At 39.2% G+C, this 16,094-nt stretch overlaps 1 protein-coding gene across 2 annotated transcripts in view; it reads right to left on the reverse strand.

The window, feature by feature from the left end:
- Window positions 1–16,094, reverse strand: part of CA10 (carbonic anhydrase 10) — a 196,618-nt gene that overhangs the window by 153,472 nt on the left and 27,052 nt on the right. For both annotated transcript variants that reach the window (XM_030506182.1, XM_030506181.1), the window contains exon 3: window positions 6,626–6,700. In XM_030506182.1, the coding sequence (XP_030362042.1) occupies window positions 6,626–6,700 (75 nt within the window). The remainder of the gene's footprint in view (window positions 1–6,625; window positions 6,701–16,094) is intronic.

Below are 16,094 nucleotides of genomic sequence, written 5' to 3' on the forward strand. Positions count from 1 at the left end.
AACTTCATCAAAAAGTAATCAGAGTACTGCTATCCCTAAAACTGGTATCTAACCTAAGAGCAAAGAGTCAGGTACAAAGACTGACAAGGATCTGCAGATTACTGCCTTGAGGATCTTCCATATTAGCACATTCCTGAAGTAGAAGAGTGATACGGCTTGGTCCTGGCAGGAGGAACCTGCAGTTCAGCAGGAGGGGTACTAGGCAGCTGGTAACACAGCAAGGTACAACACGCTATCCAATGTGGAATTTGTTATAAAGGGAAGGCTTGACCTTTTCAGTGCCTGGCTGTGGCTAGAAATAGACAGGAAGACAACTTGAATCATTTGGTCTAGTCAGTGTAATAAAGCAAAGTCCGAGATACATCTGTTACATGCAGTTTTTCTTCTGTGGATATTAAACACACCCAAGAAAGGTAATAGGCTGTTAAGGGAAAGGGGATCTGAGGCCACGTTAGCAGAGAACTGTGGCCAACCAGAAGTCTGGCAAGGCTTAAAATCTTAGACTTTAAGAGTTCTTTACTGTGGTCAGTTCACATTGCTTGCCCTCTAAAATATATTTGTTTTGGTGAAGGAGTGAAGGAAACTTAGGGGGAAAAACAGTATTCAGAGATCTGTTTGCAAAACGGTTGCAACTACAGGACGTTTCATCTCCCACTAGCATATGAGCATCCACATAACAGCAGTTTTTTTCAGGAAAACCCAACCCATGAAATCATTAATCTGGAAAACCCAGCTTTAATTCAGACACAGCACCCACAAAACTCCTTTAATAAGACTAATTGTTGGCTAAGCCTGGACACCAAGTTGTATCACATGGAACTGTACATCCTTGTGAAAGTACAATGTTACACAGAACCCTACTCAGATCCTAATATGCTAAATTCCACTTTTTTTCATATTTAAGTTCAGGGATAAATCAAACCTTTGAGGTGTGAGTCACTCTCTGAGCAGCCTCTTTACATTTTTATGGAAGATTCAGAATTACAGACTCACTCCAATAGTCTCATTAGTTCAGCACTACTACTAATGTGAATGTCTCTCAAACTTAGTGCTGTAATTTGGTTACAATTCATATGAAGACAAGCAAATGTTGCCATATTTGTATTATAACTAAGGCCATCAAACGTCTCCCCTCAACAGTGTTCATTTCTTCTTCCAAATTAAAAGCAATCAACTCATCTGTCCCTTGCTATTTTAAAATAATGAATTGTATCAACAATTCACTGGAAAGCGAGACAGTGGTTTCTACATTTAATTATATTTAACTCCCATGCAAAAATACACAAAAATCTAGTTTCCTTTCTAGTTACATGATTTGTAAACAGTCAGATTTTGCAGAATCACCAAAAGAAGTGAGAAACCAAGAAAATATTTGGTACAAAATACATCTCCTTCAAGCTATCTTTAAGTGACAACCAAAATTGAAATATTATATACACTAACCTAAGTTTGACTCAGTAAGTGAATGATTTCCAGAATCTATGCTCTATCACCGTGAAGAAATGAAGTGTTCCAATGTATTGCTTTCTAAAAGAAAACCTGCTATTATTGTTTCCATAAATAATTATATATGGCTGGTTAACTCTTCAGAATCTGCACAAGACTGAATGGTTTTAAAGAGTGTCTGTGCACAGACTGTTTAAAACACTGCTGTAGCTCAGACAGCACCACTGTTTGCACTGACAAGCAAAATGCACCAGATGGTGAGTGATGCTGCATCCTCCTGAAGTCCCAAAATAAGACTAGAAGAAATTTTATAGTTAGTATAAGAGCAATGCAGGAGGAGCAATCAGCAGGTTTATGTTTTGTATTATTCAGGCAGCCACATGAAGTGATCATCAGTCTCAGTGTATGAAATAGGCCCCTGTGTATTGGAGGGTAGCATAATACATGAGCCTCTCAGAAAGTTTAAGATGTGTTTGGGTTTGAAGTTTCCTATCTCTCAGCTTCAGGCCATGGACAAACAGATCATGGTTATTACCCTGACAGTCAAAGGTTACTTTTGGACATGTGCATAAAGAAATTTGTACTTCAAAAGAAATCTTAAAGCTGTAATAAAAAGAAATCTTAAAGCCCATAGAGGAGAAACTAGGGACATTTGAACTGCCTGTGTGGGCCATAATAAAAGCACATGGTAATAGCAGGAAGTTTAAAAGCAGGTCTTGGCACCCATGACCAAGATTGTCAATTGTTTCAGGATTCTTTTTCCTTGAAAATCATTACTGAATTCATGCGTTTCCTCCTTGGAGGGAGTTGCTCAGTGCATCACAAATACTGCCCATGTTCCTTTTGAGTCAATGCAGTTTTGCCAGCTGGTCTATGTTAGGGCATAATCTCATCAACGTGATCCTTGCAAAAGGCAGGAGCAGCATTATCAATCTCTAGCAGTCTTTTCTCATTTATAGTTAAATGAGTTGTGAAAGGAACTGTTAACAGGGGACTTCTCAGAATCTCAGGGAAATGGGTAGCCTTTGATTTGGTGATCTATAGCAAATAATCACAGCAGATGTAGATCTTTATCTGGAATTAAAGTTATTTTACAACCTTTAGATAAGGAAGGAAAAGAACATTATCTGCTCCTTCAGCAAAGTTCACTCATTATCTGGTAGAGATGGACTTCCCCTTCTTACCTATGATTAGCACTATCACCTTGTAAAGTAACTTTACAGTTGGTATAATTCAGTAAGGGTCATGAAGACTGTGTCTTCCCTGGGCAAGAAACACTTCTGCCTTTGCATTAACATGTAGCCCAAAGTTTTAGTAACAGGATGGAGTTTTGGTAAGTGAATTCCATGATTACAAATCAGATTTAACCACCTTTATATTTTATGTTTACCAAACCCTCTTTTATGATGCTATGAAAAAATCAGGAGCAGCACAAAGAGCATCAATTCAACCAGACACACGAGAGTATCAAAGGTTATGTGCATCTATTTGAAGTAAAAGAAATGGCACAGAATAGTTTGAGATATTATTGCCTTTGCCACCCTGAAAACGCTTGCACTACTTCAGTGATACAGATTCATAGTCACAGCAAATCAAAAGATATGAAAAAGATTATTAACATGTATTTTAACCCATCGTCAACTACTTTGACATTCCATACCAGGAAAAGTCTATGTAGTGAAAGTGTGTAAAATACTTTCACTATAGATTATTTAGTTGTTTTGCAAATCAACATGCATTAAAAAAAAGTATTCATTCTTCATCTTTGAGCATTTCCTGAAGTTTAATTTGGAACCTAATTTGCATTCAGTTAACATTTTAAAGCACTACTTACTTTCTGTTTTGTTTGCCTCCATGATTTCAATCATAGGAGCAATTCTTTGCTTTTAGAAAAGGTGAGAGATGGGAGAGTGTTTGCTGCATCAGGAGCATACACACAGATCAAGCCACTGATGCACCTTTCTTCCTGCACTTCTTCCTGCACACTCTTCACCCTCACTTGCAAGGCTCAGCACTAAGAAAGACCTGAGCCACAGTTACTATAGTGAGAGAACTCGTCAGTCACTGTTGCTCCCTTCTCTGTTGAGCAGTGCAAAAAGGGAAGTTGGGAAAGACAGTGTGAGGAGGCGCTGGCACAGGTTGCCCAAAGTGGTAAATGCTCATCCCTGGCAGTGTTCAAGGCCAGGCTGGACAGAGCCTTGGGTGACACGGTCTAGTGTGAGGTGTCCCTGCCCACGGCAGGGGGCTTGGAACTGGATGATCTTAAGCTCCTTTCCAACCCAAACCATCCTGTGATTCTATGGGTTTTGTTCCTCTTCTCTGTATCCTCTCCTAGCTGGTCTGCAGTGGAAAAAAAGTGTGTCCAGGTGAACATACTACATTAGAAGGGGATTTGTTAGGACTTGACTTATATGCATCCAAAACAGGATATTAAGCAAAAAAATTATGAATGGCATATTCTAACCTAGGCACGTTGTGATACCCTCCTGAATGCAGTCTTACACAACTAAACATGAAAGAAGTGATAGTTCAAAGAAAGACAGTGACTTTGCTTTGAACTAGGAGAAAAGTATTCACACAGCCAAAGCTGTGACAGACAAACTCCAGCAACTCATCCTGGAGTGTTTTACAATGCTATTACCCCCAATTAGTCATCTCTATGCTTGTGCTTGCTCCCCCAAGCAACTAAGGAGCTGTATTCATGTCAATCATATTAGCTTAGATGTCAGTTTTGAACTGCAGTGACAGAGTCTTGGACAAATATTCCTTTCTAACATCTTTGGGGCCGGTAACTTCTAGCCCTGAGACAGGACAAACAGCTGGGGAAAGGAAATATCTCAGCAGATGGCTATAGCTGTTTGCTTCAGTGCACATCAGTCAGCAACTTCAGCTCTAGCTCGTCAGACTGCCTCACAGCCATCACCTCTCAGGTGCTAATTAGCATCTCATGTGAGATCTGATATGTGACTGCTAACATTGCGGATAAACTTAATACGCACTAACATATCCTTTGTGATGTGTTAGTCTGAGATCATAACCATAAAGTGCATCCTTGAAATGCTTTAAATGCTTTCAAAGACTCCAAAATCTAGGTGCTGCTGAAAAAAATTAGTTGTTTGTTCTATAAAAATTCATGGGATTTCTCTCTTCTGCTGCGGATTACAGGTTGCAGTTGAATTTGAAAGAAACGTGACAGTCTGCAAGAAAGATGTCCCCAAATTCCCCTTGCTTGCTTCATGGCTGCTTGAGTGAGCAGTGTCCTTCTGGAGCCATTCCTGAGGATGTGTGCTAGGTTAGTTCGATATTCAACATGGATGAGTAACTCAGGGTTCTCTCAGAACAGAGGTTTATCTCCACACTAAGAGGTCTTCCTTCTTGGATGTTTGAGTCATGACTGTTTCCCCCTTAATCTTCTAATGATGTTCCCAAGCCCAAATTTCTCACTGTATTGACTAGAATACCACAATCATTACCTGATCACGTATGTTTCTTTACATGCTGACAATTAAATTATTTCCCTCAATAACTTTAAGCTGAAATAATGAGAAGGTCTGTTCAGCAAATATTTTTTTCACTCAGCTTCTACTGGGCATCTGCCTGGGTTGTGCAGATCAAGAAGGTGACATTTCTCGAAAGCAGGTGATTATGTTCTCCAGGCTTCTTCCCCCGTTATCAACATTAGGAACTGAACAGGCGTAACAATACACTGCAGTGCCTCTGACAGCCCAAACCATTGTCAAGTAAATCTGAAAAGCTACTTTATGCTACATCAATATGCAGTTAAGCTCCAGGCTTGTAGATGTTGATTTTCTTATGTGCTTTTCATGAGAATTTCAGTGCCAGAAACTTGTGGGTTGAAATATTTCATCTCATTTGCAGTAGTAGTCCTATCAAGATAATCAGCATTTTGGGTATTTCAAATGACTGTCAGATTGTAACTGTTGTCACAACAATGAAAATACTGATGATAGATCAGATCTACAGATTCTTAGGAACAGCTCACACAATGGTTTAGTATTTTCTAGTACTTGGAGGAAACAAAGATCGTAGCAATTTTCATGGTGCTTTCATGAAGCACTATTTCAGCTTATAATACATAGCTAGAATACATGAATTAATGCATATTCATCTCGGTTGCACTGAAAACATACTGAACAATATACTCAGTGAATGTTTCTGGGTTTACTGAATGAGGAATGTGCTGTCAAATCTGCTCAACAACTGAACAGAAAATGGAGGTTGCTAAAGTTTCCTGACTCCTCTCCTAAATGGAAACCTACAGTCAAATGGAACAGTGAAGACCCAACTAAGTAATTCTGCTTGAAAGAAAGAATAAAATAATTTAGAGAAAGGGAGAACAAAAAGATCAGGTGTGAAATGTAGGTGAAAACCAAAAAGTTTATCAGTCTGAGAACTACAAGTGTCTCGGGCAGCTTGAATCTGAAATGTGTTAGAGACATCCAAAGCTAAAAATAACAAGATAAGGCCTACTCGGGCCAGCTGAAACTCAAGGGGTATATAGCATTAGGACAAGCAATACAAGTTCTGGAGGAGTTGTACCAATACAGAGCAATGTCAGGCTATTGCTAGCCTGAATTTCACTTTTGCCTATCAAATTCTGCTGCTGTTGCTTATTTAGATCCTTTTAGCTACCTAATGATTATTTACCATTCACTAAATCTTATCGAAGCCAGGTTAGGATTTCGTTTTTCAGTTAGTTTCCTGTTTCCAAACCAAAAATGAATGAAACTTGCACGTTAGGTTGATGTTTCAATTAGGTTCCTTTCCTAATACACTCTTAAATTTGTATACATTATTTAGAAGTGCTGCATCACATAAGTAAATACATCCAGGTAAGAACACTGCTTTTCAGTTCTTCTGTTCATATTTCTATACACAGAACACACATACACAAAGTAGCATCACGTTAATTTTACTGAGTGAAACCAGAAATGTCCTCAAAGGGATTTCTTTCCTAGAAAACAGCCATGGTCTTTGGATGATGTATTGACAAAAACCTTCCCAGGCTTCTCTACAATATGAAGTTGGGTAGTTGTATACTTCAAATCACTGCAATGGACAAAATCACAAAACCAAAAAAAATCTCCCCCAAACCCAACTATATTAATTCCCATGAAAAACTATTTGATAAAAAGTAAGATTTTAAAATTACACTTACCTGGAACAAAGCTTCCCTGCACCACCTCCTTGTAAGCCCACCAGCCTTCATGGATTTTTGGTGAATTTTGTTGAGCTAGAAAGAAATAATCAAAGAAATCATAAACTTAAGGCAGGGCATAGGGAATATTTAATTACATGAACTTTGGAAACTCTCATCAGGGTATCAACTTCCACAGTAGAGCCACTCCTCAAGTTCCCAAGTGATGTTTATTCAATGTATTGAATTACGCTAACACATCTGTATCTTAGGGAACCTTGTTCCTCTTCCTCATACAGTAAAACTGTCACTAAACTTTAAATTAGGTAGAAAATTAGGATCTCCAGGGAGACCTTAAAGCAGCTTCCAGTGCCTAAAGGAGGCTGAGAAGAAAGCTGGAGAGGGGCTCTTACAAGAGCATGTATGGACAGGACAAGGGGGAATGGCTTTAAACTGACAGAGGGGGGATTTAGATTATATACTGGGAAGAAGTTCTTCCCTGTGAGGGTGCTGAGGCGCTGGCACAGGGTGCCCAGAGAAGCTGTGGCTGCCCCATCCCTGGCAGTGTTCAAGGCCAGGTTGGACACAGGGGCTTGGAGCAACCTGCTCTAGTGGAAGGTGTCCCTGCCCATGGCAGGGGTTGGAACTGGATGAGCTTTAAGCTCCCTTCCAACCCAAACAAACCACTCTAGGATTCTATAACTGCAGATCAGAGCTCATATGCAAACATGTTCTGCCTTCACTTGTATTTTGCTTGATATATTCATACTTAGAGCAACTCTCTTCCACTGAGCTACAGAAAGCTCAGCTGCCTTGTGTATCATTAACTGAAATTCCCAGTTGTCTTGCACTAGGTCCAAGAATTTTTTAACATAACTATGCAGCTATAGAAGACGCTGGATTTAGCAGCTTTCTGTTGCAGTTTCATTTCTAGATCACATATTATATGCAAAAGACACAATTACCCTGGGCAAAGTTCCAGCAATATAATAAAAATTGTTGTCATTAGGAATTACAAAGAGGATCTGACATTCAGACTAAAAAGGATACACGATGAGGTCCATTACATACTGTTCTATCAGTCACAAAACAATATTTATGATTTAACTGACTGTAAATTACAGAAACAAAAGTAAAGCTGAAGTTAATTAAACAGACTGGCAGAAGGACCAACACTCTGCTTAACAGAAATCCAGACACACTAGTGGAATGAGGTATGTGTGGATGCAGATTTCTCCTTGCAGTACTGATGCTCATTCCATTAACTGAATGGTGACATGTTAAACTGAAAGGAGTATTCCACTGTGCACTCTTTACAGTTTGCAGATGAGATTGTCTTCATTATTTTAGCTTTTATATCATTGCCTAGAGAACTCCAACTGTGTATGGCTGTATGGTGCTGGACTGTACTATACAAACATTTGGAAAATGGCAAATCCCAACCCACAGTCGAAATATCTGAGCGGCAAACTATTCACATCCAGTCTGAACTGCAGGGGTTTTGGATCTGAGCACTGGTTTATGCAGGTTGCTTTTACAATCTATGCTCTGTAACTGCAATCCTTGAAGATTTCAGGATGCTTTAGCAATAGGAGAGGATACTAGGAAGTGAGTCACAACAAAGCACAGCAACCATTCTTCTAGTTAAAATTTCCCAGAAAATTACAGTGCATTAAAGTGCATCTTGTAGTTATACACACAGCTAAAGCTGGGTCAGCCAACCAGGGACAAGTGCATTTTAAAAGTGGGTGGAAAAAAGTAGGTATGTAGATAGAGGCAAGTTAGGAAGGCTTCAAGGAGGATGGGTATTTTCATGTATTTGAACTGCTTACTCTCAGCATTCACAGAAACATACATAATCAAAACATGTATTGCTTTTGCCCACTATGGAGCCAATGTAAATGATACATGCCAGGGCCAAAAGAAAAACGGAATCCATTCTTCAGAGTTTAAATTAAAAACCAAAATCAAAAGACATTGGCTCTGCAGCTCTACCTCAGCCCCAACATGTAGTAAAGCTAATTCCAAAAGGATTATCAGGAAAACTAAGATTTTTGTCATATTTTTTTCAAATCTGGTGCGTTAGTATGGAACAGACTGCAGGAGATGAGGAAGAAAATTAGATTATCAAAGCTTCGTAATAAATAATTGGATGCCTGTGCAACTGCTTCAGCTATCAGAGAAGAGCATGATCTGGCATCACTGTGCACATTCCACAGATACCAGAGCCTTATCTCTTCAATCCATATAAAAATGAAACAGACAAAAAGGAGTTCAATAAGCAAAATAAGATGTTGTACCACAGCCATGTGAAATATCTAAGATGGGGCAAGAGCAAAGCTGGGAGTGTTGATGGTTTACAGAAAACTGAGACCAGGGAGGAAATCAAGAGTAAAGGCAGGTGGTTGCTGTGAGAGAGCACCTAGGGAGACAATCCCCAGCATCGCACTCTTTCTTGAACCCTGAAACCTCAATGTTTTATACCAGTTCAGGCAAAACATCCTGTAAAATAGTGCAGAGAGTGACTGAACAGAGATTTCCACTCTGCTGTGCATGTGAAATGTAGCTTGGTGCCAAAGATTTACTACATTTACTCTGATGGATCCTACAGGGACTTTGCTTAGAAAGGAAAAGATTTATAAAGCTCCCATTTCTCTGAATGCAGGAGGAGAGGGTCTGGTAAGGCCAGAGAGGAAAGTTTGTCTTCCAAAAACAACTCCTAGAGCATTACTCCAATCTGTAACACAAGTGGGCAAGAGGTCTTATTACAGGAGAAAAAAGCCGTTCTCTGTTTTTGAAACATCATCAGACCTATACCTGGATTCGTAATGGAACAAGAGAATATAAAATTAGAATGAACAGACATATGGACAATCCTTGCTGGGAATCCTATCTGGGACACTTACACCTGATGCATGTACAACACAGGGTCTCTACAATTGGTGTGTCAATGCCCATCTGACAGAATGGCACTGTGCCTGGGTAAACAGGTTCAGCCTTATGGCTCAGGAATTGTTGCCAAGGAAAAGGGTTCTTCATATGTGCCACCTCATGACACTGAAAATAGCAAAATTCTCTCAGCATCCTTCTTATTTCCTGCTTGAGGACCATGAAAACGACATGTGTGCTTGCTGTGTGGATTCTGATTATCCCGTGTTCCTACCAGAACACTGCAGCTCCTCCATGGCAGCTCCTTTTTCTGGCAAAACTTGTCACATAAGATACCATGGAGATAGAAGGTCTAGAAAGCAATTCTCTCTTCCCAAACAGGGTTAAACATCTAAAAAACCCCTCATTTCTGTATACCTCAGACACTTCTTTTACCACTAAAACCTAAAGCATGGCTTTAGCTTCCAAGAAAAATAGTCGCTTCTGCAAAGCATCAAAATAAACAGGCCCATCTGAACAGACACTTTGCTGTTAGGAGCAGATTACCTGCACAAGTGGCTCTGCAACAGCAATTTTTAGCATCAGCACTGTATTCTGCCATTAGTAGGGATAGTCCAAAATGCCATGCTTGTCCAAAGTGCTAGAGGATATTGAATGACCTCCATTTGCTACAGCATCCTCTCCCTCGGTACTGAAACCACTGGTATCTGAGATTAGTAGCTCTGCTGATATAACACCATTATGTCAGATCTCTTTCAATGCAGCTGCTGTAGAGAAGACAGGATATTTATTTGGAGCTGATATGACATGTGTTGCTTTCATTTTGTCAGATTAGTGTAGGTATGTGTCATTGTGGAGCACAAAATTACAGGCTAAATTCTGCAAGATGTTGTGCATTTTTGTTTCCTAGTGACTTCCACGTATAGGGAAATGACACTGGACAGGACCATAAACATGTACAGCAAATGCAACCAGCAAAAGATGCCATTGCTCTGTTAAGTCAGCAGTTAACTGTATCTAGCTTAGAGGTTAAAATGAATAGGTTTGTATTTCTAAGAGAAGCTGTTGCTCAGGCAGTAAAACTACTTAAAAATCATCAGATAACGTTATATCAGATACCAGGTACCATGGTGCAGATGCTGAAATACCTGCATACAATTTGCAGTGCAGAGTCTTCATCTCGTTGGAATGCTGACATAATACAAAATGGTGTAATTAATACAAAATACCCCTCAGTAAATATGCTTATTTGTAATATATAAACAAGTCATTCTAAAATTACTTACTTTCTACACTTAAATAAAAGATAAAAAGGCTTTTATCTGATGCCATCAATTATGGCATTCACATCTGAGCATGAGCCAAGAGTAGAATCCTGCCAGCTCAGACTTCTCCATTCACTTTACTGCCATTTCACACTGATGAAAATGCTAGACTGGAGAACCAGGCTTACAGCAGTTAGGGAAAACAATCTTTTTTCATCTTAATGTTATTGATCTGAGCTCTTCTGATCGCTTTGTTAATCATTCTGCATGCTTATCCCTACTTAACTTACATCCTACGAGTCTTGCTTGGGATAACCTGGCTAGCATGATAGTTATCATTAAACACGTGATAACACTTTTATCACTGTTACCCCTTCTGCATAGTTATGAGATAAAAAAGAAAACCAGCTGCAACTATGAGCCATTAGTTTCATAAGAAACTTAGTGTACAGCATCATTTCTAATACGTTGATATGAAACTCTCAGCAAACTGCCGTAGTGTCTATTACACGAAAATTAAACCCTCAAATCTGGTATTACAGTGGTGAACACTGAAAATGAAAGATTTATTTATAAGGTATTAGTTGCTGGTGTGATCTTCACTTATATCCACTCCTTGTGTCCCACAGACTATTGGCTTTATTGGCCTTATCCTGGTTCTCTCCCAGCCAGCATAAGTAATACTATTTGATTTCCCATTCTGAGTTCTACAGTTCAGTCTGGGTAGCTTCATCACTCTCAAGGTATCTTCTTCAGCCATTGACAAGTAATCCCAGACAGCCGTGCCTGGTGGCAGAAATGAAAGTTAGAAGAATTTTCCTGTAGTGTTCCAGGAGATCATGTGTTCTAATGGAAAATCAGCCCTACAGAAAACAGTGCAGGATGGGTTAAGAAAATAAAACCAAAAACCTGTAAGAAACAGTTTAATCTGTTTTGCTAAATCCATTTCCAGAATCTCAGGTAATGTACATACATGCTTTGTAATTATTTTAAATAGTTTTAGTTACTACACTTTACATGGATATTGCGCACTCTGTTAAACCCAATGGTGGGTTGCCTAAACTGTGGAGGGAACACAGACTTACTCCATCTAAAACATCACTTTCAACATCTTCAATCATGCAAGTACAAGCTTTTGGCTCACACCAACAAATGCCTCTTTACAGCAAAGGGAATACACATGTACAAAGTGGACCTGACAGCAGGGGAATTAAGCAGATGCAATGGCTGAAGATTCAGCCCTCTCTAATGAATATTCAGTTTGTTTAAAACAAGTCTGCCTAATTGCAGTTATTATTTCAGATGGTTTTATGCAGCCTTTTTATATTAAAAGAACCTATCAACACACACTTCAGGCACTATATAAACCATCATTTATAAGTGAATAGTTACAGGAAAAGAAAAGTTAGTCTGCTTAGGAATACTACAGCCTACATTGCATGCATCCCCATATGATGAGGGAGAAAAAAGAAAACAAAGGATTATAAAGGGATCAATAAATAAAATGCTTTCATCAGCTATGCCAGATTTTTTTTTTCTAACATTTTGCTCAGAAAACATGCAAATGCTCTTTCATTAAGTTAATACTTTCCAGTTCCATAAATCCTTCTTCCATCATCCCCATGTGTAAAAGCCCTCACTGCTGCTGTGAATTCCAAACAGTATTCAACACAAGCAAAACAGATGTACCTGGTTTTGTCACATCCGAGGGCAAAAGTAAGGCACTATCATGGGAACCCTGCTATGGCACAGAGACTTGACTGTTCTGTGTATTTTCTATTTATTATCATTTTGTCTTTGGATAAGATTCCAATTAAAAATCTAGGCCAAAGGGTGAGACTTCCTATAAGCAGACTCATATGTATGCAAGTAGTAGTGACAAAGAATGTGGCATAACATTAAGACATAACTCACTGCTGCATCTACTGCCCCTGTGCAGGTGGCTTTTGATGAGAGCCCCCAAGTGTCCAGAGTCACTGAATGCTGCTTGAAGAACCATAAATTGAGATGTTTACAAGTCCTTAAGCCCATATTAGGATACACATTCTGCTTACAGTACTCTCTCACCAGAACTTTGCAAGACTTTGGTAGTATCTAGCAACAGCTCGGTTTGCAGAAGTAAGAAGTATGTGTAAGGCTCAGATCTGTTCAGCAGAGAGAAGCATCTGGTGCAGATACTTTTCTCATCCCTTCCAGTCACATACATTTGTGAACCTTTTCACCAAAGAATTTCAAATCTTAAAAGGTGAGGAAAGGGGAAAAGGCAGGGGATGGCCAGTCTAAAGGCTGCTGCCCAGAACTGGCAGACAGGAGTCCAGAACATCGTTCCTTCCTCTGCTATCAATCTTGCAGGTGGCTGTTGCACTTTCATTTATGTACCTCTACAAACGGGCTTGTAATACAGTTATCATTCCAGTTTTCAAGAAAGGGTAATATAATTATTATTCAAGAATAGTAATAATTATTATTCAAGAAAGGTTTCATGAAAGGGAAATATAATCAGTTAACAACTTCTGTGCTTTCTGACCTCTGAATACTATCGAAATCATGTAAAGAAGCTTATGTGTAAGTGGGAATCATTCCCAATAACGTTTATGAAGAGCATGAGATGCATGCTCTATCACGCTGTTAAAGGAAGCTGTATAAATGTATATTTCTGGGTGGTGGGTCCCAACTTGTAATAAGCCCTCTTCCATAAAGCATATATGCCAAATCACACAACTGTTATTTAAGTTCTAATATAAATGAACAAAACCACGGGTTGCATCAAAAGCTTTTAGTCAGAAGAAGTTAAAACCATTTTGACTCACTGTTCCCTAAGCACTTAAGTACACCAATGTAAATGATGGACTGCACTGCAGGGTGAATTACTTTGTCACTGCACCCAATTTAACGTGAAACTCTTGAGTACTATTCCTAATTCAATTTGTAGAACATCAAATGTCCCTATAAAGCTGCTGTTCTTTTAATGTGACTAACACACATGTACAGGAGTTAAACCACATAATGTATAAGACGGTACATTCGCCCTCTCTAAGTACTTTTTGGCTAACATGGCTGGAATACTAAACACTAAAGCAGTGTTACCCATCATGTTATTTGCTTCGATTTTTAAAACAATTACTTCCTTGTAATTTCTTCTGCAAAATTTCATTTCTGAAATCATTGAGAGACAGGGAACTTCAAGACAGCTCTCTCTGCTGTCTGGGAAAGCTGAGCAGCTTTGTTTGATATGAAAGAATGCTGAAGGTTCTAACTACAAATTACTTCAAGTAGGGATGTGAGCCTCTGCTTCCTCAAACCCCTGAGATATCTATGGGACTCATGTAACTTCTGAACAAGGTTCTCTTCCTTCTCTGGCAAGAGTCAAAACTGCAGCAAAGCTGAACTACTGCAAGAAATCAAAGCGATTAAATTAACGCAGGAGAAAACTATATAGTTGTATTGCAGCAATTATAACATAGTACTGATTGCAAGCAGTGTGGAAATTCAAAAGGAAATGCCAGAGATTCAGCATCTTTCATTCCAGCCACTGATGGCATGCTTAAGGTTCCATGGGTCCGAAACCACACTAACACAATTTGGCTGTCTCAGTGTTTTAGAGGGTCTCTGATAGGAGTGTCAGCATGCGCAACAGCCAACTCTCTATTGTGTTAAACAGCGTAGTTCCTCTGCAATGAGTTGTATAATCATGTCTAGATATAAGGTCTGAAGAACTCTAAAATAATGCAGTAAGAAGCAGCAAGGTATCTTGTGATATTAACTTCAGAATAGCTCTTACTTTTCATCACGCTGCCTGTCCTCCACTCCCATTAATTTCAATGCGGTTTGGGGACACTCAGCAACTTCCAAGAAATTGCCTCAATATCTTTGAGCCTTTACAGTTCAATACATTATTAATGCGAAATTAATAGGGCTTCCTTTAAAAGGAAACCACTAAGTTCCTTCCTCAGAAGCACATGTGATATTAACATCTCATCGGGTTTCTGACCCTAGTTGTTCTCTGAACAGAAAGTTACACATCAGTTACAAACAGTTGGGGACTGTCCTGTTAGTTGCTCCAGGCAGATCTCTTCCTTCATTTTCCCAAATCTTTCACTCCAGGAAAGAGAAATTACTTCTTCAGCAGTCTTCCCATGAGGGAGCAGCGCCCAGAATTTAAGTATTCATCACTGCTTAGGCAAACTCAAGGGGAAAAGATCAAGGTCTTCCAATTAACCTCAAGACTAATAGCATCAATATTAGGTGCTTGATCTCACAATGTTATGAGCATTCTCCACAATCTTAACAAAGGGATATACCTGAAAGAGAGGACAGAAGGTTTCCGTTTCCCTTGAAAACTCAGAACTGAGTGGCAATCTGTAGGACTTGTATATATATTACTCTAACTTCAGTCAGCACAAAACGATGCATGGTCTTGAGACAGGAAGAGTCATTTTCTCCTGGCTAACAGAGCTACATAGAAACAAATCCAGTTGAAACAAACAAAACAATGTCATTCAAAAGCCAAGGGGAGGCAAAATTATTTTGATTATACTGAATTAGATTCAGAGACCCAGATTTCTGGTCATCCTGAGGTTGACGGTCAGGGCACTAATCCAGATCATCTCAGAGCTTACTGGACTACCTAAATCCTCAGCACTTAAACTTTATGTCCTGGAGCTTTCTGACATCAGAGAGTCAAAAAAATGTTTTTCTGGCCATGTAATAACAGCTTTGCTAACATCAAGAAGAAATCTACTGTCAGAGGATAAACCAAGATATGGATCCACTTCAGGCAGTGGCATCATGACAGAAAATAGAAGCCATCGTAATGTGGCTTTATTATACTGGCTCTTCCCCCTCGCCAACTGCAGTTTAGCTGTTTCTTAGCAATTGCTGGTTCTTGGTTACGAGACATTTCTGAACAGAACAGGGGAAAATAAACCAACTTTGTAGCTAATTTTCTGAATTGGTAAGTGACAGCCTTTCTTCCAGTTAGTAGCAGTACTTTCAGTGGTCTTAACAAGATTGGGATGTATTTTTCAACATAAAGACGACAGCAGATCTGACTTGCTCAAAATAATGTTTCTAACATCATGCAGATTTTCACAAGAGCCCACTTTATGCATATTCCCACTAGGATACATGGCAAGTATAGAAGAATCTTAAAAAGCAATGAACTCATTAAATTCCCTTTAAACTGTCAGAAAGGGTTAGGCTCATCGAGTTTGTTTCAGTGTGCACCAAAAAATGAGATGCCATGGGCTATCAAAAACTCCAAGCTCCACGTTAACAATACAGGGGGTTTATATATGTTTCCTTCACTCACACTCCTGGAAAACTGGAAAACAAAT

The sequence above is a fragment of the Strigops habroptila genome, chromosome 14 (genome assembly GCF_004027225.2).
Source record: "Strigops habroptila isolate Jane chromosome 14, bStrHab1.2.pri, whole genome shotgun sequence".
In the NCBI taxonomy this organism is placed as follows: domain Eukaryota; kingdom Metazoa; phylum Chordata; class Aves; order Psittaciformes; family Psittacidae; genus Strigops; species Strigops habroptila.